Source organism: Chelonoidis abingdonii, chromosome 7 (genome assembly GCF_003597395.2).
Source record: "Chelonoidis abingdonii isolate Lonesome George chromosome 7, CheloAbing_2.0, whole genome shotgun sequence".
Taxonomy (NCBI): Eukaryota; Metazoa; Chordata; order Testudines; family Testudinidae; genus Chelonoidis; species Chelonoidis abingdonii.
The window spans coordinates 110,984,194-111,006,795 of record NC_133775.1 but is presented as its reverse complement, the minus strand read 5'-3'; the positions used below and the strand labels follow the sequence as shown (position 1 = coordinate 111,006,795).

Here is a 22,602-nt window from a genome sequence, read left to right as displayed (position 1 = left end):
GGGGTCGGGAAGGAATTTTCCTCCAGGGAAGATTGGCAGAGGCCCTGGAGGTTTTTTGCCTTCCTCTGCAGCATGGGGCACGGGTCACTTGCTGGAGGATTCTCTGCAGCTTGAGGTCTTCAAACCACAAATTTGAGGACTTCAATAACTCAGACATAGGTTAGGGGTTTGTTATAGAAGTGGATGGGTGAGATTCTGTCACTTGCATTGTGCAGGAGGTCAGACTAGATGATCATAATGGTCCCTTCTGACCTTAAAGTCTATGAGGTTAAAGGGTTCCTTGATAAAGGTTGCACCACGTAGGAGGACTAGCAGTACCTCAGAACTGGGAGCTTCCCCCAGTGCATCTTCGCTCCTCCCTTTCTTGTACTGCGCTGTGGCTGGGGAGTATCGCTGTCTCTTGCGCTTTCTCTGCTTCTCAGGGAGTCTGTCAGGAGCTGATGGGAGAGACATCTGTTAAGACAATGGAGAAATAACGGTTCTCCTGGCCATAAGCAGTGCAATGAATTCTGCAGTTCAGGCTGGGAAGCTCCGAACTTGTCCCACTGCACTAACAGATAATGAGGCCAGGTCCAGTACAAGCCTGCAGGCAATGCCTTGGAATCCAGTTCCCAAATGGCTGCACTGGTGACACCTCCTGTTCCTGCAGCCCCTCACAGGGGCATGGACCTGGGAAATGCGGATTCAGATTGGTTTTGACATGGCAGCAGAAGAACTCAAACAAAACCATTCCTGCTCTCCCTGAGACTCCAGGAGACTGCAGCCAGCTCAAAGCACTGCGAGAGGTTTAGAGATTTTAAAGTTATTAATCCAAACGCTGATTAATTGTCCCCCTTCCCTAGGTGTTGCAACTCAAACCTCCTTGACTTTAGCTCAAGGGAGGAAAAAAGTGCAATACAACTGCAAAATTCTCTACTGGCAGACCAGCCCCTGCTGAGCCTGGCACAGGGCTCCCTGTGGCACAAGGCCCCCACAACAGCTGCAGGAAACACACTCAGTAACACCCTCACTTTGGGCCAATGGCTAGGGGTGTGAATCCCACACTGGGTCTTGGCCTGCAAGGGCACTGAGCAGCAGAGATGCTGCCTTGCATGGAAGGTGTTTGTGTCCAGTATCTCCACCTCCCACAGGAAAGGGAAGATGCGCTGCCATCTTTTGATAAATGAAAGCAATCAAATTGGGAGTCCAGGGCATTACTCCTTCGGTCGCTGCCCAGGCAGCGCAAGAGCTATTACTGAGCACACAATATCCACCATTCGTATTCACTCACAGCAGAGTGTAACATGCTGGCTTGGCACCTGCATGGTGACAGGTGCTAGAGAAAAAGCCAATCTGGCTCCACAGGCCACCGTCTTTGGGGGTGGGGGTGGGGGTATGGAAATTCTCACTGCCTCCTCCCTTCCAGAATACATGGCTTTCAAAAACTGGCTTTCAGGAGAGACAGAAATCCCTACATTTCAGTACTCAAAAAAACTCAACATCAGTAACAACTTGGCAGGACCTCAGGAAGAAATCTGCACTGAGAAACCTCTATCTGAGCAAACAGAAAGCACCCATCTAACCCCAGCCCCACTGCAGGCCAGTGCTCTGGATACAGAGAGCTGCTCACACCTGTACCGTGCTCTCTTCACCAATGTCACACTTTACAGAGCTTGGGGGAAGTGTGTGTGGGGGATGGTACAACTTTGAACAAATCACTTAGTTCTCCTGAGAGATAAATGCCCTCTGCAGACCCTGACTGGGCGCGACATATACACATGCTCTTCTGCCACAGGCATTAAGTAACGTGGTTTGCCAAGAGCCCTGGAACAGACCACCCAAGGAATGGCACCAGCAGCTCCTGGCTTCATTGCAGATGCTTAGTGTTTCCTACCTTCTCTGAGATCCAAAAACTGGGGCGTGGCATAAAATTCAGAAAGGTCACTCTCCAGAGGGCCAGCATCAAAACACTGGGAATAAAACAAGATTGAAACAATTTACCAACTGCATTCAGACACGAGCAAGGAGATGCGTTTTCCTGAGCAACTCAAGCTGAACATTTTTATGAACTGCTCTTACAAGTAATATTTCAGATTCCAACAAACCAAAAGAGATCAGAGAAAACAGGATCCTGTCAACTTTCAATTTATTTGCTTTGTGTCGGACAAATCTTTGCATATAGCAAGTCAACACTGGCTGCCCAGCTGGAGTGCTCTGGCTGCTGCTGCTGCTGATCATGCTGAGCAGTGTCATCTCACTGCTTCCTTGTGCTGCCCATCTGTTTGTTGAATCCACCTGTTGTCTCTCATCGTACACTTAGCCCGTGAGCTCACTGGGACAGAGCCTGTCTCCTTGCCATACTTTCGTACAGGGCTTAGGACAACGGGGAACTGATCTCGTAGTCCTACTGCACCACTACCATTAACAATCCCATTGTCTGGGGGGCTTCACGCAGCAACAAGGGAGAGAGAAACATCTTTCGAAACAGGAAAACGCAATTACAAACCCACAAAAATTGGCAAGGGCTCTTGGGTAGGCACAAAACCTACACAATTCTGGTCTCCCGTGTGTAAGAAAGATGAATTCAAACTGCAACAGGTGCAGAGAGGGGCTACTAGAATGATCCTTATGAGAGGAAACTCACAGAGCTTGGCTTGTTTAGCCTAGACCAAATGAAGGTCTAGGAGAGATCTGGTTCCTCTCTATACATATATCAGAGGGATAAACACCAGGGAGGGAGAGGAGTTATTGAAGTTAAGGGCCAATACTGGCACAAGAACAAATGGATATCAACTGGCCATCGACAAGTTTAGGCTTGAAATTAGATAAAGGTTTTCAACCAGAGGAGAGAAGTTCTGGAACAGCCTCCCAGGGGAGCAATGGGGACAAAAAAACTAATTGCCTTCTAGACTGAGCTTGCTATAGAAGGGGCACTACGCTGGGGTTGCCTGTAAGGCCATACGGCTCATCCATTACCACTATTCGTGAACAGCTCCACAGGCCAGAGGTGGGGCTCTGAGTTACTACGCACAATTCCTTCCCGCGAGTCAGGCTGGTGGTTCTCGCCCACTGATCACCATATTTCGGGTTGAGAAGGAATTTTGCACCCGGTTAGATTGGCAGAGACCATGGGAGGTCACTCACCGATTTAACTTAATGTAAATGGTGGATTCTCTGTCACTTGAAGTCTTTAAATCATGATTTGAGGGTAACAGTAACTCAGCCAGAGGTTAGGGGTCTATTGCAGGAGAGGGTGGTGAGGTTCGGTGGCCTGCATTGTGCAGGGGTCAGACTAGATGATCATGATGGTCCCTTCTGACCTTTAAGTCTGAGTCTTTTTATCTCATTTTTTGAAATCATGTTGCCTGGTGAACATTAGGGGCCAGTGAGTGATTTTCCTTTAAACATCAGAATCCAATGCCATAGAGAGCAACTTGAATATTTCATACCATCGGAACCCCATCAATTTAAAGAACAGGTTTGATGAGACCCAGCTAAGACACAGTCTGATGTTCACCAGTTCGCAGAGGAGGGTAATGAGAGAAATGTCATCATCACTTCAGAGAAAATTTGGTATAAGAAAATTTTGAGGCTAGGACCTCAGGATAAAGATAAAGCAGCAACAGAATAGAACACACGGAGACTCCCTGCTCTCCAACTGGAAGTCTATTGTAGAGCACTTCCACCTGGGTGTCCTGCTGAGCTCCTGGAGTTTCATTGCCAATGCAAATTAAATTCACAGCAGAAACTATCCAGTCTCCATAAGAAGCAAAGTTGTTTCCCTCCTTATCTAACTTCAATTGTTTTATTCACCGTAATACGTAGACCAGAATGTGGTGACTCAGCACAGGGCTCATATGGCAAAACTTGACCTGGTGCTGAAAGGTTTTTGTTAGTACTGTCGGGAAGCGATGCTAGTTGGGATGAATTTGAGAGGAGATTTTGTATAACATGTTCTGAATCAATCCACACTGAGCATTTCCTACAAATCATGAGCTGTCACCGTAGCCGAGGACATACTGCTACCCCAAGAGCCTGAGATCCACATTATTACATCATAGTTTGTATCTGCAGTCAGCTAGTATCTGGTGTCTGGTATTTAATTGCCAGCTAGCATTCAGGGTCTGCTGGAAGGAATGTACCTTCTTTGGAGGAGTCCACCCCTCCTTCTTTGGTATAAACACAGCATCCAAATCATTGGATTCCAAGAGCTTCTTAGTTGGCTTCCTCTGACGCTTCCTCTCCAAGTTCCCTGCAATAAAGTTCTAGTTAGGAAAAATACAGTTTTTTTAAGTGGATTCAGACTAACAAAATCCATTATCAGATACCAACTGACATTTAAAACCTCATCCGCCTGGTACTCCTTGTGTCTCAGACTGCAGGCTCTACGAGGCAGTGACTATTAGGTATTTTACATGTGTGGAGTACCCAATATTACACACCTCAATCTGGCTGTGCTCTTTAGGTTTTACCACAATATTGACATTTAAACAACAACGCCAAACTCACAGAAAAACCGGAGCTGTCAGGTCAGACAGCTCACGCCAGCAACGCAACTTAGAGAGACCCAGGCAATCAGCAGCTACATCATTCAACAGCCCACTGACCACCCCTCACCAGTCCCCTTTCTCCACCTCATCGAGTTCCCTTCCACCACCCACGTATCTCCACCTCCATCCGGAACACCAGCTGTCTGCACCGTTATGTGTTCACATATTACCATCAGGTTGATATGACTTCAAAAATTACATTTTATGAACTTCTATATTTGATTCTGTATTGGTGCATTTAGGTGAATGAGGGTCCAGCTGCTAGTGTAAGTGTTTGGGGCAGTTTCTTCAGACCATAGCTACAGTGCTTCTGGTCTCGCAATCAGGGGGACAGATGAAGCCTAACTCAAGCACCTGCCTCGTACAGATGCAGCAACTACACTAGGATTCTGTTTATCCAAAATGTTTTGGGGACATCAAAAAACTTTCAGACTAACAGGAATATAACTGTTGCAAGCAGCATCCATGCAGAGATAAACATGATCAGAAAAAATGGTTACTCATCTTCTTTTAACTGTTGTTCTTTGAGACATGTTGTTCATGTCCATTCCAAACAGGTGTGTGCGCGCTGCGAGCATGTCAGATGGAAAATTTTTCCCCTAGCAGGCATGTTCTGAATCAATTTGCACTGAGCATTTCCTAAAAATCATGAGCCGTCACCGTAGCCGAGGAGATACTGCTACCCCAAGAGCCTGAGATCCACATTATTACATCATAGTTCATATCTTCAGCCAGCTAAAGACACAATCTCTCGGGTCGGTCTGGGCACCCCCATGGAGTCACACCTTCATGGTGCCCAACATAGAGCTCTACCAACCCACCTTCTTGCTGGCTGCTCCAACAGAGGGGTAGAAGGGTGGGTATTGGAATGGACATGAACACATCTCGAAGAACAGTTACGAGGTGAGTAACCGTTTTTTCTTCTTCAAGTGCTTGTTCAGTCAATTCCAATCAGGTGACTCCCAAGCCTAAGTTCAAGAGGTGGGGTTGGAGTCTTCAACTGACTGGAGCCCTGTTCATCTCGGGCCTGCTGGGTGATCGCACAGTGCTGGCAAAAGAGTGTATGGAGGACTACGTCGCTGCTCTGCAGATTTCCTGGGTGGGAACCTGTGCCAGGAATGCCGCTAAGGAGGCCTGAGTCCTGGGGGAGTGCGCATTGATTGAAGGAGCAGGCACCTTTGCCAAGTCATAGCACTCCCAAATGCAGGACGTGATCCATGATGAGATATGCTGAGAGGAGACAGGAAGACTTTTCATTCTGTCCGCCACGAATAACTGGATGGACCTTCAGAACGGTTTCATTCTCTTGATGTAGAAGGCTACTGCTCTGTGGACATATGAGTGAAGCCTCGAGAAAAAAGGGACAGCTCCGCGGTTTGAGAACTGGCCTGCTAAACCCAAGGTTATGAGTTCAATCCTTCAGGGGGCCACTTAGGGATCTGGGGCAAAAAATCAGTACTTGGTCCTGCTAGTGAAGGCAGGTGGCTGAACTCGATGACCTTTCAGGGTCCCTTCCAGTTCTACGAGATAGGTATATCTCTGCTACCTGGCGCTGGAGTGCGGCTTAGGGTAGAATACAAGGAGGAAGATGTCCTGGTTGATGTGAAACTGGGAGACCACCTTTGGGAGAAAATCCGGGTGAGACCTGAGCTGAACCTTGTCCCTACAGAACACAGTGTAAGGGGGCTCTGATGTTAGGGCCGAGCTCAGACACCCTCCTAGCTAAGGTTATCGGCACCAGAAACGCCACCTTGAATGAGAGAGAGAGCAGGGAGCACGTTGCCAAGGGCTCAAATGGCGATCCCATAAGCCTGGAAAGGACCAGATTAAAGTTCCAAGCCGGGACACGCTGTTGGACCTGTGGGTATAGCCTGTCGAGACTTTTACGGAAACAGCTGACCAATGGGTTGGCAAAGGCCGAGCAGCCCTCTGCACCTGGGTGGAAGGCGGAAATGGCGGCCAAGTGAACTCTTACTGATGACATCAACAGCCCCTGCTGCTTGAGAGGGAGAAGATGGTCCAGTATAAGTGCAACTGAGGTGAGCGTCAGGGACAGGAGGTGCTGCTCCGACCAGATTGAAAATCTCTTCCACTTGGTAAGGTTGGTGGCTCTCGTGGAGGGTTTCCTGCTGCCAAAGAGAACTTGTCTGACTTGATTAGGGCAGGAGAGCTCCCCTGCGTTGGGCCATGGAGCTTCCACACGGTGAGTTGGGGCAACTTGAGGTTCGGATATTGGAGGCGGCCGTGATCCTGCATGATTAGGTCCAGGAAGAGTGGCAGGGTGACCGGGGTTTCCATGGACATTTCCAAGAATGATGTGTACCAGTGCTGGCGGGGCCAGGCTGGAACTATCAATATCACCAAAGCTCAGTCCCTGCAAATCTTGAGGAGCACCTTGTGAACGAGAGGGACAGGTGGGAACGTGCATAGGCGATGGCCTCCCCATGGGAGGAGGAACGCGTCCGTGATGGAGCCTGGGTTGTGACACAGGAAGGAGTGGAATCGCTGACACCTCCTGCTGCATCGCGTAGCATGCGAACAGATCTATTTGGGGAAAGCCTCACTGATGGAAGATTGAGTTAATGACATCCAGGCAAAGGGACGACTTGTGGCCATGGAACAACCTGCTGAGATAGTCTGCCAGCTCGTTCTGTATTCCAGGGAGGTACGATGCTTGCAGGTTTATTGAGCACTCTACACAGAAGTCCCACAGCATGAAGGCTTCCTGGCACAGGAGAGAGGACTGTGAACCCCTGTTTGTTGATATAAAACATTGCCGTGGAGTTGTCTGTCAGGGCTGATACACATCTCCCTGCTAGGTAGGCTCAGAAAGTCTGGCATGCCAGGCACGCTGCTCTTAGCTCTCTGACATTTGATGTGTAGAGCGAGATCCACCTGAGACCAGCGGCCCTGTGTCCTGAGCTCTCCAGATATGCCCCCCAGCCCAAGTCTGACAGGTCTGTCACTAGCAAGAGGGATGGCTGGGGGCTGGTGAAGGGGACCCCCCTGCACATACTACCTGCAGGTCAAGCCACCACAGGAGGAAGTCGAGTACTGGGCAAGGCAGGATTACGATCCTGTCCAAACTGTCCTGACCGATACACTGATGCTAGCCACGACTGAAGAGGTCAAAGTCCGAGTCTCACCTCTGTACTAAGCTGGTACACGCAACCATGTGTCCTAGAAGTTTTGGGCAATTCCTTGCTGTAGCGGTGGGGAACTGCTTGAGACCTCGAATGATGTCTCTATTTGGGGAAAGCCCCACTTCAGGAAGGAACGCCCTGGCCTGTGTTGAGTCCAGTACCGCCCCCATAAACCCTAGCCTCTGAACCAGGGACAGCTTTGATTTCCTCTTGTTCAGTAGGGGGCCCGGTTCACTGAATGTCATTCTTATGAAGGCGACTTGCCTCTCTACCTGGCCCCCTTGATCAGCCAGTCGTCGAGGTACGGGAACACCTGTACACATCGCCTGCACAGGAACGTGGCCACGACTGCCACGCACTCGGTGAATACTCGAGGTGCCGCTGACAGCCGAACGGGAGGACTGTGAACTGGCAGTGGCTGTTGTTCACCACAAACCTGAGGTATTTTCTGTGGGTCAGAGTTATCGCTACGTGAAAGTACATGTCCGTCAAGTCGAGGGTGGAGACCCAGTCTCCTAGACCCAGTGAGGAGATGACGGAGGCTGACGAGACCACACGGAATTTGAGTTTCTTCACAAACTTGTTGAGTTCTCGCAAATCTAGGATGGGCCTGAGCCCTCCCTTGGCTTTCAGTATTAGGAAATATCGGGAATAGAAGCCCTCACCCTTCTGCTCCTGGGGAACCTTTTCCACTGCCCCTAGCAAAAGGAGCGAGTGCACCTCCTGTGTAAGGAGTTGCTCGTGAGAGGGCTCCCTGAAGAGGGATGGGGAAGGGGGGTGGAAGGGCAAGAGGGCACAGAATTGGATGGAGTATTGCCTCTCTACTGTGTGGAGCACCCAGCAGTCCGAGGAACATGCACGGCAGAAAGGGGATAGTCGGGACAAGAAGGTAAGGTGGAGTAGATCCAGTTCTCAATTTGGTATGTCATCCTCATGCGCGCCTTCAAACGGCCTGTTTCTGGCCTTCTGAAGACTTGGTCTGGCCTGAGGATGGGTGCGGCCTCTTCCCACCTCTCCTATTCCTCCTCCGGGAACTGTCCTGTCCATTTTGCTGGTAAAACCGCGGACGTTGCGGCCTGAAATGCCTGTGTGGCGTCACCAAGATCTAGACCTCCTGCTGCTGGACCTATCCGAACGATAGAGCTCCAAAAAAAGATAACCACGAAGGAAAGATACTGGCTGGTGCCGAAGAGCGGTGCCAAACCTCTGGGAACTGATGTTGTCCATTGTCCCCCCACCCCACCCCACCCCACCCCACGGGTGGTCAGCACTGGGGAGTGGCATGCTGGAGATGGGGAGCAGCATGACATCATCACCGGCTTGCCCTTAGAGGGATCAGGCAGCCTGGCTGACACCGGTGCCTCGTCCTTCCTTGGGGAAGGTGGAGCTGTCAGGCAAACAAGGTCCTGTGTTGCCTCAAAAAAGTCTCCGGAGTGGAGGGGAGTTGAATGCCCCGTCCTTGACAGTCCGGAGAACAGTAATAGGCTGGACTCGACTGGACTCCTTGTGGGGCAGGAGTCAACGAGCCCCTGGGAGCTGCCTGGCCCAACGTAGGCTGGATGGGCTGAGGCCTCCCTGCTGCTGGCTCCTTAGGCTAAGGAGGGGGAGAGCATCCTCTCTCCTGCCTCTTTTTCTTCCAGGGCACCGGGGATACAGATCAGCACCTACCAGAATCTTATGTTCAGCGCAGTGTCGGTGCTGGGAGTCCTTAGTCTCCTTTCTAGGAGCCGACTCGCGCCATCGGCACCGGTGCACTGCACAAGGAGGAGGGACACTGCTAAAGGCGCTTGCAGAAGCAAGAGCAAGGGAAGTTCCAGCTGGCCATCACTGGCGGCAAGAAGGAACTGAGTGAGTGGAGGGTCGGCAGGGCCCTATATTGGGCGCCATGAAGGTGCGACTCCAGGGGGCACCCAGGCCGACCCTACGGATGCTGCTGGAGGAAAATCTTCCGGCTGTGGTGTACATGGCATGCACACACCTGATTGGAATGGACATAAAACAAGCACTCGACGAAGAAGAGGGAGTTCTGAATACCCAGGTTTGGATAAACACCTAGTATGTGGAGAGCACATCACATTATGGACAATGCTAGGAAATGTGAAGTGAGCAGCTGATTCATTTGGCTACCAAGTTTATAATTTATGCTTACTCGCTTACAGCCACATTACTGAGTTTAACAAAACAGAAATCAGAAAGCAGTTCTTCAGCTTCCCAACACAGATCTGAGTCAGAATTCCTACCGCTGGATGCAAAGCAGACTCGCGCATTTCAGAAGGGAGGCATGCTGCGTATCGCTTACCTGATTTCAGGAAACGTTCCTCTGCCTCCAGAGAACAAGCAGAAACTTCAGACACGTCAGGGGAAGATAACGTTAGCTCCGGCAAGTCTGAATGTCCATCTATGAGTAGGTCAGTGGGCTCAGAGGAATGGGATACTGGCTCTTCTAACAGCAAATGTTCTGCTTCAAGAACTGGAGGAGCATCTTTGGTTGAAGAGGAAGATGGAGTTGACACCAGAGGGTTCCGCTCCAGCTGCACATTTCGGAGATCACTTCCACGCCTGCATCTTGACTGAAGCCTTTCCTCTCCCTTGAACTCAGACCTCTCCTGGGAACTCACCTAGCAGCAGCAACAGATACAGATGGAAGTGGGTTTAACCTGTCCCTTGCTATGCACAGCGAGAACACAAACAACATAATGTGGGGATACAAACCAGAGCCCGAGAGCAAAACCACAGAATGGGAGTTAGCAGCACAATGCTCTCACCTACCCTTTGCAATTGCTCCTGGCCCTTCTTTGATTTTTTCTTAGGTGCAAATATCTGATCATATTCTTCTGCATATTCCAGAAGCCGTTTGCTCGGCTTTCTAAGGCGTTTCTTTTCCGAATATGCTATGAAAAAAGAAAACAGCTTCAGGATGAAGTTTCTGAGAAGAGCAAAAGGCTGGCATGAAATCCCCTTCTAGCCTGTCTGCAGAGGTTGCTCCAGCACTATTTTCCGGAAGCACCATGAAGAAAATGCAGTGTAATCCAGAGGAGAAAAGTCCTTCACTTGATTCTCTTGGACAAATTGTTATCTTTAAGGCCTGTCTGCACTGTGACAGAAGCCTTGTGGCAAAGCCGCAGCTGGCTGGGTCAGCTGACTCTCTCAGTGGGCTATAAAAATGCAGCATAGACTTTCAGGCTTGGGCTGGAGCCTGGGCTCTGGGATCCTGCCCCTCCCAGGGTCTCAGAGCCCTGAGTCTACACTGCAATTTTATATCCCACAGCCCAAGCCCAAGTCAGCTAATCCCAGCCAACTGTGGAACTTTCACTGCAGTGTAGATTCTAATTCCAAACTTATTAACCCTTTCTTGGCACAGTGGGTGAGATTTTCAAAAGTGCCCAAGAAAGCCAGGCACCCTGAACTCTCACTGACAGTCAGAGAGACCTCACCAGGAGATCCTACACAGGCACTTCTGGAAATCTCAGCTTGCATCTCCCGTTTCTAAGCTCCCCCTTCCACTGAACCTTTTCACACCATTTCCCTGTTATTCCAGAGTCTCGCCCACTCGTTAAGACTGAAGCTGTTGCTCTTTTTAACATAGTTTAGAGTTAAGCCATAGTTTCACTAGCAGCTGCGTTGGAAGCCTCTCTTCTTCCCACTTGTATCCCATGCAGCATCCTATACCTGGGAGAGCCTTCAGGTGTCTCCCTCCCTCTCCTGCAAAGCCACTTCTTCCACTTCGCTTCAAAACACGCCACGCTGCTATGATGCTGCCTGATCTGTTTGCTGCCTCAATCAGACTGCATGTTCCTCAGGGCACAGACCTGCCTTCCATAGTTTGTAAAGCATTGCCGTATTACAGAAAAATACGCTTCCATTAATAGATTCTGAAGCAAGAAGGAACCATTGTGGTCATCCAGTGTGACCTTCTGCATAGCACAGGCCAGAGACCGGCCCCACAATAACTGCTAGAGCAGAGCTGTTAGAAAAACATCCAGCCTTGATTTAACAATTGCCAGTGACGGAGAATACACCACAACCGTCAGTAAATTGTTCCAGTGGTTAGTCACCCTTCCTGTTAAAAAACCATACGCCTTATTTCCCATTTGAATTTGTCTAGCTTCAATTTCCAACCACTGGATCATGTTAGCGCTCTCTCTGCTAGACTGAAGAGAAAAATTATTAAATATTTGTTCCTCATGTAGATACTTCTAGACCGTAATCACGTCACCCCTTAACCTTCTCTTTGTTAAACTGAACAGACTGAACTCTTTGAGTCTGTCACTCTGAGGCAGGTTCTCTAACCCTTTCATCATTCTTGTGGGTCTACTCTGAACCCTCTCCAATTTATCAACGTTCTTACTGAACTGTGGACATCAGAACTGGGCACAGGATTCCAGCAGTGGCCACTCCAGTGCCAAATACGGAGGTAAAAAAACTAATCCTGAGGCAATTCTGCGCCAAAAAAATAAATACTTTGCACACAATATTTTAAAATCTGTGTATTTTATTTGTCAAAATAACACAATATAATCACATCATTTTCAATTATTTTCAATTATTTGCTGACAAGTATTTTGAAATAAATTACCAAAAGAATTGAAAATGGTGTGATTATATTGTGTTATTTTGACAATTAAAATATGCAGAACTTAGCAAAATTTTGTATTTTTCAGTGCAGAATTCCCTCAAGAGTACCATGGTCGTGTGTGGCACAATCTGGATGCAGACAGCTCGGTGGGGGGGTCTGGGTGCAGGGGGGAATCTGGATGCATGCGGGTTCAGTACGGGGTTCTGGGTGCAGGGGGAATGAGACTCTGCAGGGGAGTCCAGGTGAAGGTGGTTAGAGCTTAGTGGGGGAGGGACTGAGGAAGTGGGGCTTGGGGGAGTGGGGGTCAGGGTGCAGCTGGTTGGGACTCGGTAGGATGGGGGTCTGGGTGTGGGAGGCTCCTGATGCAGGGCGTAAGGCTCGCCAGGGTGGAGGTTTGGAGGGCTCAGCGGTGGTGTTTTGGGTGCAGGGGGCTCAGTGGGGAGGGGTTCCGGGTGCTGCAAGGGGTCACTGTACAGGGAGCTGCTCCACATCCTCCCAACCCCTATGCATCCAGGCACCCCACACACAACATAAGCCCCCTCTGCTGAGCCTCACCACCCCACACCTGGAACCAGCCCCCACCCCCAGCCCAGCCAGCCACACACACACCCCGTGGTACAGAGCTTCCTGCAGCTAGCGGAGGGGGAGGGGGAACTCAGTCCCAGGCAGGGGGTGGGTGGGGAGGAGGAGGATGGAGATGAATGTTCCTGAGTGGCCAGGGCATCCCCAGACCCCTCTCCCCTGAATGATTTACCTCTCCTCCCATGAGCTGCCAAGGAGGGGTGAGTGAGTACTGGTGCAGCTTCTCTTTGCTTCCCCACAGAAACCACTTTATCTTCAAGGAAGCAAAGGGAGTCTGTTGGGTGGGGGACAGGCATTTTTCTGCTGCGCTGCAGAGGCACAGAATTTTCCCAGAAGTAAATAACCTCCCTATTTCTACTTGAGATTACCCTGTTTATGTATCCAAAGATCACCTTAGCCCTTTTGACCACAGCATCTCACTGGGAGCTCATGCTCAGCTGATTATCCATCACAACCCCCCCTGTCTCCCAAGATAGAGTCCCTTATTGGTTTTGGTTCCTAGATGTATCATTTACATTTAAGTGTATTAAAATGCATAGTTTGCTTGGCCCTAGTTCACAAAGAGATCTCTATCGCTCTGTATCAGCAACCCGTACTCTTTATTATTTTCCACTCTGCAATTAGTGTGTCATCTGCAAACTTTATCAGTCAAGATTTCTGTTTTCTTCCTGGTCATTGATAAACATTTTCAACAGAGTAGGGCCAAGAACCAGTCCCTGCTGGACCCCTCTAGAAAGACACCCACTTGATGGAGAATTCCCGTTTACTATTACTTTTTGGGACCTATTAATTAGCCAGTTTGTAATTGATTTAATGTGTCATGTGCATTTTGTGTCATTCTAATTTTTAATCACCTTACAGAAATCTAAGTATATTACAGCAACACTGCTACCTTTATCAACAAAATCTGAAATCTTACCGAAAAAAGACAGATCCTGTCAAACTAACTTGCTATTTTCCACAAACCCATGTTGATCTGCATTAATGACACTTCCCCCATTAAATTTCCCCATAAAATCTGTGTCAGGCTCCCAGGTCTATAACTACCCGGCTCAACCCATTTAGTAGTTTTAAATATTGGCACATTAGTTTTGTGGAACTTCTCCAGTGGTCCAAGCCTTACTGACCATCGACACTGATGGTCCAGCGAGTTCTTCAGCCAGGTCTTTTAAACTCTTAGCTAAACCTCTGACAAGACTCCTAACAGCCTGTGCTGTATTGCCATGCAACACACCTAAACCCTGTAAGCGGCAATGAATAGCTTCAGCTCGACCCCCACATTTCTACGCAATAGGCTGCTGGAGCAGGATGGCACAACACTTACTCCCCACTTTGCTCTTTGAGACATGCCACCACTGGTTTTTGAACAATGCTGTTCTACGGACTTTCCATCTTTCCTGGTTGAATCATTAAACCACCTTCTCAGGAGATTCCCGTTAGCCACTGAATGTTTAAAATCTGATCAGTCTCTGCAGAGCTCAGAATCTTAGGAACAAGCCAAGAACATCTTCCTCCTTCATGAGCTTTTTATGCACCTCCATGTGTGCATAGGAGGGGCTATTTTATTTATTTTTTAACTGAGACACTTCATAACAAAGTGGGAACAGTGGGAGGCTGGGCAGCATCTCTGTGCCTCATTGAGGCTTCATGCTTACGTAAGTACAAAAATAATCTATCTTCGCCACAAGTGAAGTGACAAACACTGTTTGCTTACAACAGCTATCTCCAGCAGGCAGCAATGAACCAAGCAGGGTGCTGTCAGGGTGAGGTGCAGGCCCTGGTGCATTGCTGGCCTGGAAGCCAAGCACATTCTATGCTATCACCACCACCCCGCACACAGCAGGTAGCACTGCACTATTAAATGGTTATTTAATATTTTAGCTTACAGGATTGATCTGTACAGAGACTCAGTTGAACAGTCAGACCTCCTCATTCGCCAGCCAGATTCCTTTCTTAAAAATACCAGCCGTTAGCAACTTCCAAACGTCCTCCCTTTTTGCTCATTTGGTGTAGCAATTACACTGGTACCAGAAATATGTCAAATATTCCATTTGAACTGGGAGGGCAAATAATACTGTAGCTGAGAACTTCTGCAGCTCAGGATACAGCCTGTAATTATAGTTATGCAGGAGTGCTATTATAGTTAAGGTTGCATCATGACATCTGTTTAAAGGTGGACCACTCTAAGTCCTCTGAAATCAACATGCTTAGTCAGATTTCTTTGAAATTAGGTGTGCCTCAGGAGAGCACAGGATAGGATTAGCAACCCCAAATTTGGAGTCATTTGAGCCAAGATTTCCAGAGATTTAAGCCCCAGCAATAAAACAGCCATTAAAAAAACCCAAAACTGTCTAAGTGGCATGTCTTTACCTAGAGATCAAACTACGGATGTGATGCAGGTCAGAATGGTCTCAGTTGAGTATCACCCAAGGTAGTGCCTGGCACCCCCTGAATCTCTGGGGACCTTACTTGTGAAGTGTATTTAAGAAAATGGACATTTTTACACATAACTAGAGAGTTTCTACTCCTGCCATTTTATATGCTTTAAAGCTCAACTCTTGTAAGTGCTCTAAAATCCAAATGATTAATTGAAGTGCTCTGAAATTTGGGGTGTTTCACAGGGGTTTAGCACAGTAATAGTGATCCAAATTTGCGGTTATTTGACTGAGAGATTCCCATGTTACAGCCTCTCCTTCAAAAATAGTTCCTTTCTGCTGCCTTATAGCGTTAAACTGAGCAGTACAAATGACTGCACGAATCACAGGCCTCCCTGAGATTGATGGCTATGAACTCACTCTTCCACAGACACATCTAGGGGTAAATCAACCAGAAGCCGTCTCCAAAGACAAAAACATTTTGAAGTGAGTGGCTGCAATTTGAGAGTCGTGGGTAGCAATTTAATTTTGGGGGAAATGTAATCACAATATTTGAGGGGGAAATTAGACACTTGGTTTGCTTCATGGGAGGAGTGAAGAAGTGGGGGTGCGGGGGAGAGGGATTTGGGCCTGCAGAGAGGGGAGGGAGATTCTGGGGCAGGGGATAAATGGGGATGGAGGGTAGGGGAGGCAAAAGGGGTTGGGGACTAAGGGGGGGGAGCCATGGCACCCCACAGCTCTACCAATGAACTCCGGCTCTCTGCACCACCTACTCTGCCAGTGCACCCTGTGACCCAAGAACCCCTGTGCCAACTGGCAAGGGGCATGAAGGGGTTGCCAAGCAGTTACAGGAATCTCCTGAGTCTGGCATGTGCACCCTAGTTCAAAGAATGTTGGGCGAGATCTCAAACGAAAGCCGGTGTCAATATTATGGCGAAATGGATGGATGGTTGTGTGAGGAGTTACATAAATATGAAAATACAGCCTTAAAGTCTGTCTCTAACGAACGGGCCCAGCAAAGGGGAAAACCAGATTTTTGGTCAGACAGGAGTTAGCGAACAGGAGCACAAAGAGGAGGTTTGTGAGGGAGTTCTCCAGATGAAGGAGGACCAACTACAGATGGGGGGGGTGGGGGGGGCGGTGTCTGCTAGTTTATTTGTCTATTTGTTTGCTATTTGCTTGCTCGCTTGACAATTATTATGTGGGCTGTTTTGGGGGCTGTGAAGGAGTAAACAACACTTCCTTAGTCACCTTCTCTGCACCAGTCATGATTTTATATGCTTCTATCACATCCCCTCCACCTCCATCATCTTTTCCAAGCTGAACAGTCCCAGTCTTTTTAATCTCTCAACCTACAGAAGCTGCTCCACATCCCTGATCATTTTTGCTGCCCTTCTCTGTACCTTTCCCAATTCCAATATATCTCTTTGGAGGTGGGATGCCCAGAAATGCAAGGTGTGGGCGCACCAGGGATTTATACAGTGGCATTATGATATTTTCTGTTTTATCGTCTGATCCCTTTCTTAAGGGTTCCTAACACTGTTAGCCTCTTTGACTGCTCGGAAGTCAAATCCTACTGAAGAAAATCATAGAATATCGGGGTTGGAAGGGACCTCAGGAGGTCATCTAGTCCAACCCCCTGCTCAAAGCAGGACCAATTCCTCAACTAAATCATCCCAGCCAGGGCTTTGTCAAGCTGGGCCTTAAAAACCTTTAAGGAAGCAGGTTCCACCACCTCCCTAGGGAACCCATTCGTGTGTGTCACCACCCTCCTAGTGAAATAGTGTTTCCTAATATCCAACCTAGACCTCCCCTATTGCAACTTGAGTCCATTACTCCTTGTTCTGTCTTCTGCTACCACTGAGAACAGGCTAAATCCATCCTCTTTGGAACCCTCTTTCAGGTAGTTGAAAGCAGCTATCAAATCCCCCCTCATTCTTCTCTTCTGCAGACTAAATAACCCCAATTCCCTCAGACTCTCCTCGTAAGTCATGTGCTCCAGCCCCCTAATCATTTTTGTTGCCCTCTGCTGGACTCTTTCCAATTTTTCTATATCCTTCTTGTAGTGTGCGGCCCAAAACTGGACACAGTACTCCAGATGAGGCCTCAGCAATGTCGAATAGAGGGGAATGATCATGTCCCTTGATCTGCTGGCAGTGCTCCTACTTATACAGCCTGAAATGCCATTAGCCTTCTTGGCAACAAGGGCACACTGTTGACTCAAATCCAGCTTCTCATCCACTGAAACCCCCCCAGGGTCTCTACCAATCTGACCTGGGGGAAAACTTCCTGACTCCAAATATGGCGATCAGTTAGACCCTGAGCATGTAAGCAAGACCGTCCAGCCAGACACCTGGGAAAGAATTCTCTGTAATAACTCAAAGCCCTCCCCATTTAGTGTCCCATCGCCAGCTTTTGGAGAGAGTTGCTGCTGGCAGTCGCAGGTAGGCCACATGCCACTGTAGGCAGTCTCATCATACCAGCCCCTTCATAAAACTTATCAAAGTCCTTCTGGAAGCCAGTTAGTTTTTTTCTCCACTGCTCCTCTTGGGAGGCTGTTCCAGAACATCACTCCTCTTATGGTTAGAAACCTTCACCTAGTTTCAAGCCTAAACTTGTTGTTGGCCAATTGATATCCATTTGTTCCTGTGTTCACATTGGTGCTTAATTTAAATAACTCCTCTCCCTTCCTGGTATTTAGCCCTCTGATGTATTTACACACAGCAATCATCTCTCCCCCCCAGCCTTCATTTTGTTAGGCTAAACAAGCCAAGCTCTCTGAATCTCCTCTCAGAAGGTAGGTTTTCCATTCCTCACACCATCCTAGTAGCCCTTCTCTGCACCTGTTCCAGTTTGAACTGATCTTTCTTATGAGGTCTCACCAGTGTCTTGTATAATGGTAACACCACTTCCCTGTCTCTACTTTAAATACTTTGCCTGATGCATCCTAGGACTTCATTTGCCTTTTTCACAGCCGTATCACATTGGCAGCTCACAGTCTTCCTGTGATCAGCCAATACACTCAGATCTTTCTCTTCCTCTGTCGCTTCCAGCTGATAAGTCCCCATCTTATAGCAAAAATTCTTGTTGTTAGTCCCTAAGTGCATGACCTTTCACTTTTCTATTATTAAATATCATCCCCATTTCTATTACTCCAGTTTTCAAGGTCATCCAGATCTTCTTGTATGGTATTCCAGTCCTCCTCCGTATTGGCAATACCTCCCAACTGGGTGTCATTCACAAATTTTATTAGCACACTCCCACTTTTTGTGCCAACACCATTAATGAAAATATTAAATAAGATTGGTCCCAAGACTGATCCCTGAGGAGCTCCTCTAGTAACCTCCCTCCAGCCTGACAGTTCACCTCTCAGTATGTCCATTATAGTCTCCCCTTTAACCACTTCTTTATCCATCTTTCAATTCTCACTAATAATTTCCCATGTGGAACTGATCAAATGCCTTACTGAAATCCAGGTAGATTAAATCTACTGCATTTCCTTGACCTAAAAAAATCAGTCGTCTTCTCAAAGAAAGATCAGATTGTTCTGGCACAATCTACCTTTTGTAAAACCATGTTGTATTTTATCCCAGTTACTGTTTACCGCTATGTCCTTAACTATTTTCTCTTTTACTTGAGGTCAAACTAACAGGTCTGTAGTTTCCTCGATCACTTTTTTTCCCTTTCTTAAAAACAGGAACTACATTAGCAATTTTCCAGTTGTGGCGTACGACCCCAAACTTTATAGATTGATGAAAAATCCTTGCTATTGGGCTTGCAATTTCCATGGGCCAGTTCCTTTTATATTCTTGGATGAGGATTATCCAGGCCCCCCCATTTGGACCCATTAAGCTGTTTGAGTTTGATTTCCGCCTCAAATTTGGTAATTTTTATTTCCACATCCTCATTTCCATTTAGCCACCCTGACGCTACCCCAAGCCCTTAAGTAACCTTACTAAAACCCGTCTAAAATGGATGGACCCCTTCTGGCATAGAAAGGAGTCCAACAAATTGTCCCTCACCAGGGTCTTCAGCCCCATCCTTGGGCCCTTTACATCCTGCCCTTCACTCAGGCTTCTAACGAAGCTTGTCCCCTTCTTGGTGCCTAGGCCACTTTCCCAGTGGCCAATGGGGGAAATCTGGGCTCTCCCACTACTCTGGGTCCCAACCCAGGGACCCTACACAGAACAGTGACACACAACTGCCTTCAGTTTGGTGCTGTTATTCCCTGGGATTTCTACCACATAGCGCCTCTCTCTTCACCCTGGCCTCAGGACAGAAGTTCTCAATCATCTTTGTCCTTGTGGAATGCAAGTACCAATAGAATCCGTCTTCTGGTTCTCTTCTTGAGCTCCTGTGACCAGCAATAAGCCCCCTTTCTTTGCTCCTCAGGTCCCAGCCAGCAAGAGCAGCACCTTTTATCTGGTGCTGCTGGGCTCTAACTGGCTGCTTCTATGCAGCCTCTCTAGGCAGTCCTGGAGGACCCACTTTCACCACTCCTTTCCTGGGGCTGGGTGTGGTAGGACCGTGGGAACTTCAGCAGGGGGCCTCAAAGGCCCAGGTTCACTCTAACAAAGTCCCCAAAGGACCGGTCGGAAGCAGAGGGACAGGAGGGCAAGTAGTGAAGCACCAACCGGGACACACATCTGGCAGAACCACAGTTACTGCACAAAGTGAGTAACCTCCTCCTCTTCTTTGAGTAGGAGGTGCTCCACTTCAGGTGGCTTCCGAGCAGTAACCCCAGATGGATGAGGGAGCTTCAAAACAGAGACCAGAACTGCAGATACACTGCAAAGCCAAGTGCTGCATCAGATCTGAGGGCTCGGATCTGGGCCTAATGTTTCTGAAACGTATGTACTGAAGCCCATATAGCAGCCCTATATATTTTAGATACCAGTACGGTCTTCTTTAGTGCCAGAGATGTTGCCTAAAATCTGGTCAAATGTGCTATCACCGTTTGGTGAATGATATTATGATGCTGGCAAACCAGGTGCCAGCTTAGGTCAGAATCCCAGGCCAATTCACTTATGTGTTAGAACAGATCAAAGTGTTAAATGTATAAGTGTGTGTTCAAATGTTTAAACTTCATGAAAACTTGTGGAATGTTACTTGTATTGTTTTCACTTATCTGTTCCTGTTGTAATGCAACAGCAAACATTTACAGGGTGTATACCTTGTAACTAAATAACCCATCAAAGATACCTTGTGAAATGCTAATGAAGGACCTACGGACTTTAACAGAAAATGCTAATTTCAAAGCAAGTGGTCGTTATGTATAGCGGTTGGGGTCAAAAGACTAAGGGCACATTTTCACTGGCAATGTTAAAGCACTTTAACATGGCTTGTGTAGTCACCAGTTTAATAATAATTGGAGATATACCTATCTCCTAGAACTGGAAGGGACCTTGAAAGGTCATTGAGTCCAGCCCCCTGCCTTCGCTATCAGGACCAAGTACTGATTTTTACCCCAGATCCCTCAGTGGCCCCCTCAAGGACTGAACTCATAACCTTGGGTTTAGCAGGCCAGTGCTCACACCACTGAGCTATCCCCCCCACCATGAGGGGTGCAGTTCCCAGTGCTAGGGCACTGTCTACACTGGCACATTACAGCACCGAAACTTGCAGTGCTCGGGGGGCGGGAGGGGGGAGTGTTTCAGTATTATAAACTGCCAGTGTAGACAAGCTCTAAGTACATTCCTCACACACATCATCAAAGGAAAAGCCCAAAAGGTTAGAGACACTATCAGCTCACTTTCTGTGCGACAATACTATAAATATGGATTCAAAGAAAGATCTGCTATCTCTGGACTGTTTGGACTCTTACAGGGAAGTTTGCCAGATGCAGAGCAGAGATCCCAAGAGACAATCTGGGTACCCTGGAAAGACTTTTGAGGAACAAGCGGTTCATTACATCACTGCCACCATTTGGAATTACAAACTGTGATTCACCTATACAGATATTTTACCTGCTTTAAACTCTCAATAATTCTCATTTGTCTGGGTGGCAAGACAGACTGGAGAGTCTAAGGGGACTATCTGTGACGCCAATGTAAGACTGTTTAGTGATCCAGGAGTTCACATTTGTCATTGGCTTGGTGAAATCTAATTATAGAACATACCACCAGTTTGGTGTCAGCCCTTGTTTTCTGACCATCTGCCCTGAGGTAGGCACTCATGGTTGTGAGCTACTCCAGACAGCACGACAGATACCCATCTCCATAGTCTCTGAGTAGAGATAGAGGACCCTGTGGACCTATCCATGAAGGAAACAGACTAGGCGACTTCCTAAATTGCTTGGTCCTATCTAAGTAGAAGACCAATGCCCTTCTAACATACACAGGAAGTACACAGGATTCCTTTAGAGAACTATATGGCTTCAGGAAAAACACTGAGTGGCTTGATTAAGGTGAAACTCCAAAGGAACCTTAGTTAAGAATTTAGAGTGTGGAAGTAGAGACCTTGTCCTTTAAGGACACCATAAAGGGGGGGATCTGCCATTAAGGCTCCAATCTCCCCAACCTACACATCCGATCTGTGATCCTTAAACAAGGTCTGTGGATATAAAGCAGTTACCTGCAGATTTGCAGGACTCTAAATACAAAATTTGGATCCGCATCCATTCATGAGCCGCAAAAATGATCCATGGATGCAGATATTCACAGGTATAAAGTAGATATCTGCAGATTTGTAGAGCTCTACTGATCTGCAGACTGGTTTTCTGAGTTGTCCATGTGTCCTGAGTCCTAAGGGCACTCAGGTGCACTACCCATCCCAACAGTTATGCATCTGTTATTAAAGTCACTGAGGGGGCTAGGCAACAGAAAGGAAAAGCTGCACAGATGCAGAGTTGATCCTTCATCAGCTGAGGGAATCCCTCCCCTTCTAGAGATACTGTCACCTGTCTGTCCAGGGTGCGTCTGACAGGAGAAAAGACGGTTACTCACCTTTGTAACTGTTGTTCTTCGAGATGTGTTGCTCATATCCATTCCAGTTAGGTGTGTGCGCACCGCATGCACGTTCGTCGGAAGACTTTTACCCTAGCAACACTCAGTGGGTCGGCTGGGCACTCCCTGGAGTGGTGCCGCTATGGTGCCGGATATATACCCCTGCCGACCCAGCCACCCTTCAGTTCCTTCTTGCCGGCTACTCCGACAGTGGGGAAGGAGGGCGGGTGTGGAATGGATATGAGCAACACATCTCGAAGAACAACAGTTACAAAGGTGAGTAATCGTCTTTTCTTCTTCGAGTGCTTGCTCATATCCATTCCAGTTAGGTGTGCGCGCACCGCATGCACGTTCGTCGGAAGACTTTTACCCTAGCAACACTCAGTGGGTCGGCTGGGCACTCCCTGGAGTGGTGCCGCTATGGTGCCGGATATATACCCCTGCCGACCCAGC

General features: G+C 48.0%; 1 protein-coding gene across 4 annotated transcripts in view; it reads right to left on the bottom strand.

Moving 5' to 3' along the window:
• The window catches only part of NSD1 (nuclear receptor binding SET domain protein 1), a 124,385-nt gene that overhangs the window by 62,171 nt on the left and 39,612 nt on the right, over positions 1-22,602 (bottom strand). For 3 of the 4 annotated variants that reach the window (XM_075068220.1, XM_075068222.1, XM_075068223.1), the window contains exons 5-9: positions 10,442-10,563; positions 9,972-10,290; positions 4,122-4,231; positions 1,874-1,949; positions 319-437 (exon numbers count right to left, since the gene is read on the bottom strand). In XM_075068220.1, coding sequence (XP_074924321.1) covers positions 319-437; positions 1,874-1,949; positions 4,122-4,231; positions 9,972-10,290; positions 10,442-10,563 — 746 coding nt within the window. The remainder of the gene's footprint in view (positions 1-318; positions 438-1,873; positions 1,950-4,121; positions 4,232-9,971; positions 10,291-10,441; positions 10,564-22,602) is intronic. The other variant, XM_075068221.1, reaches the window with a different exon arrangement.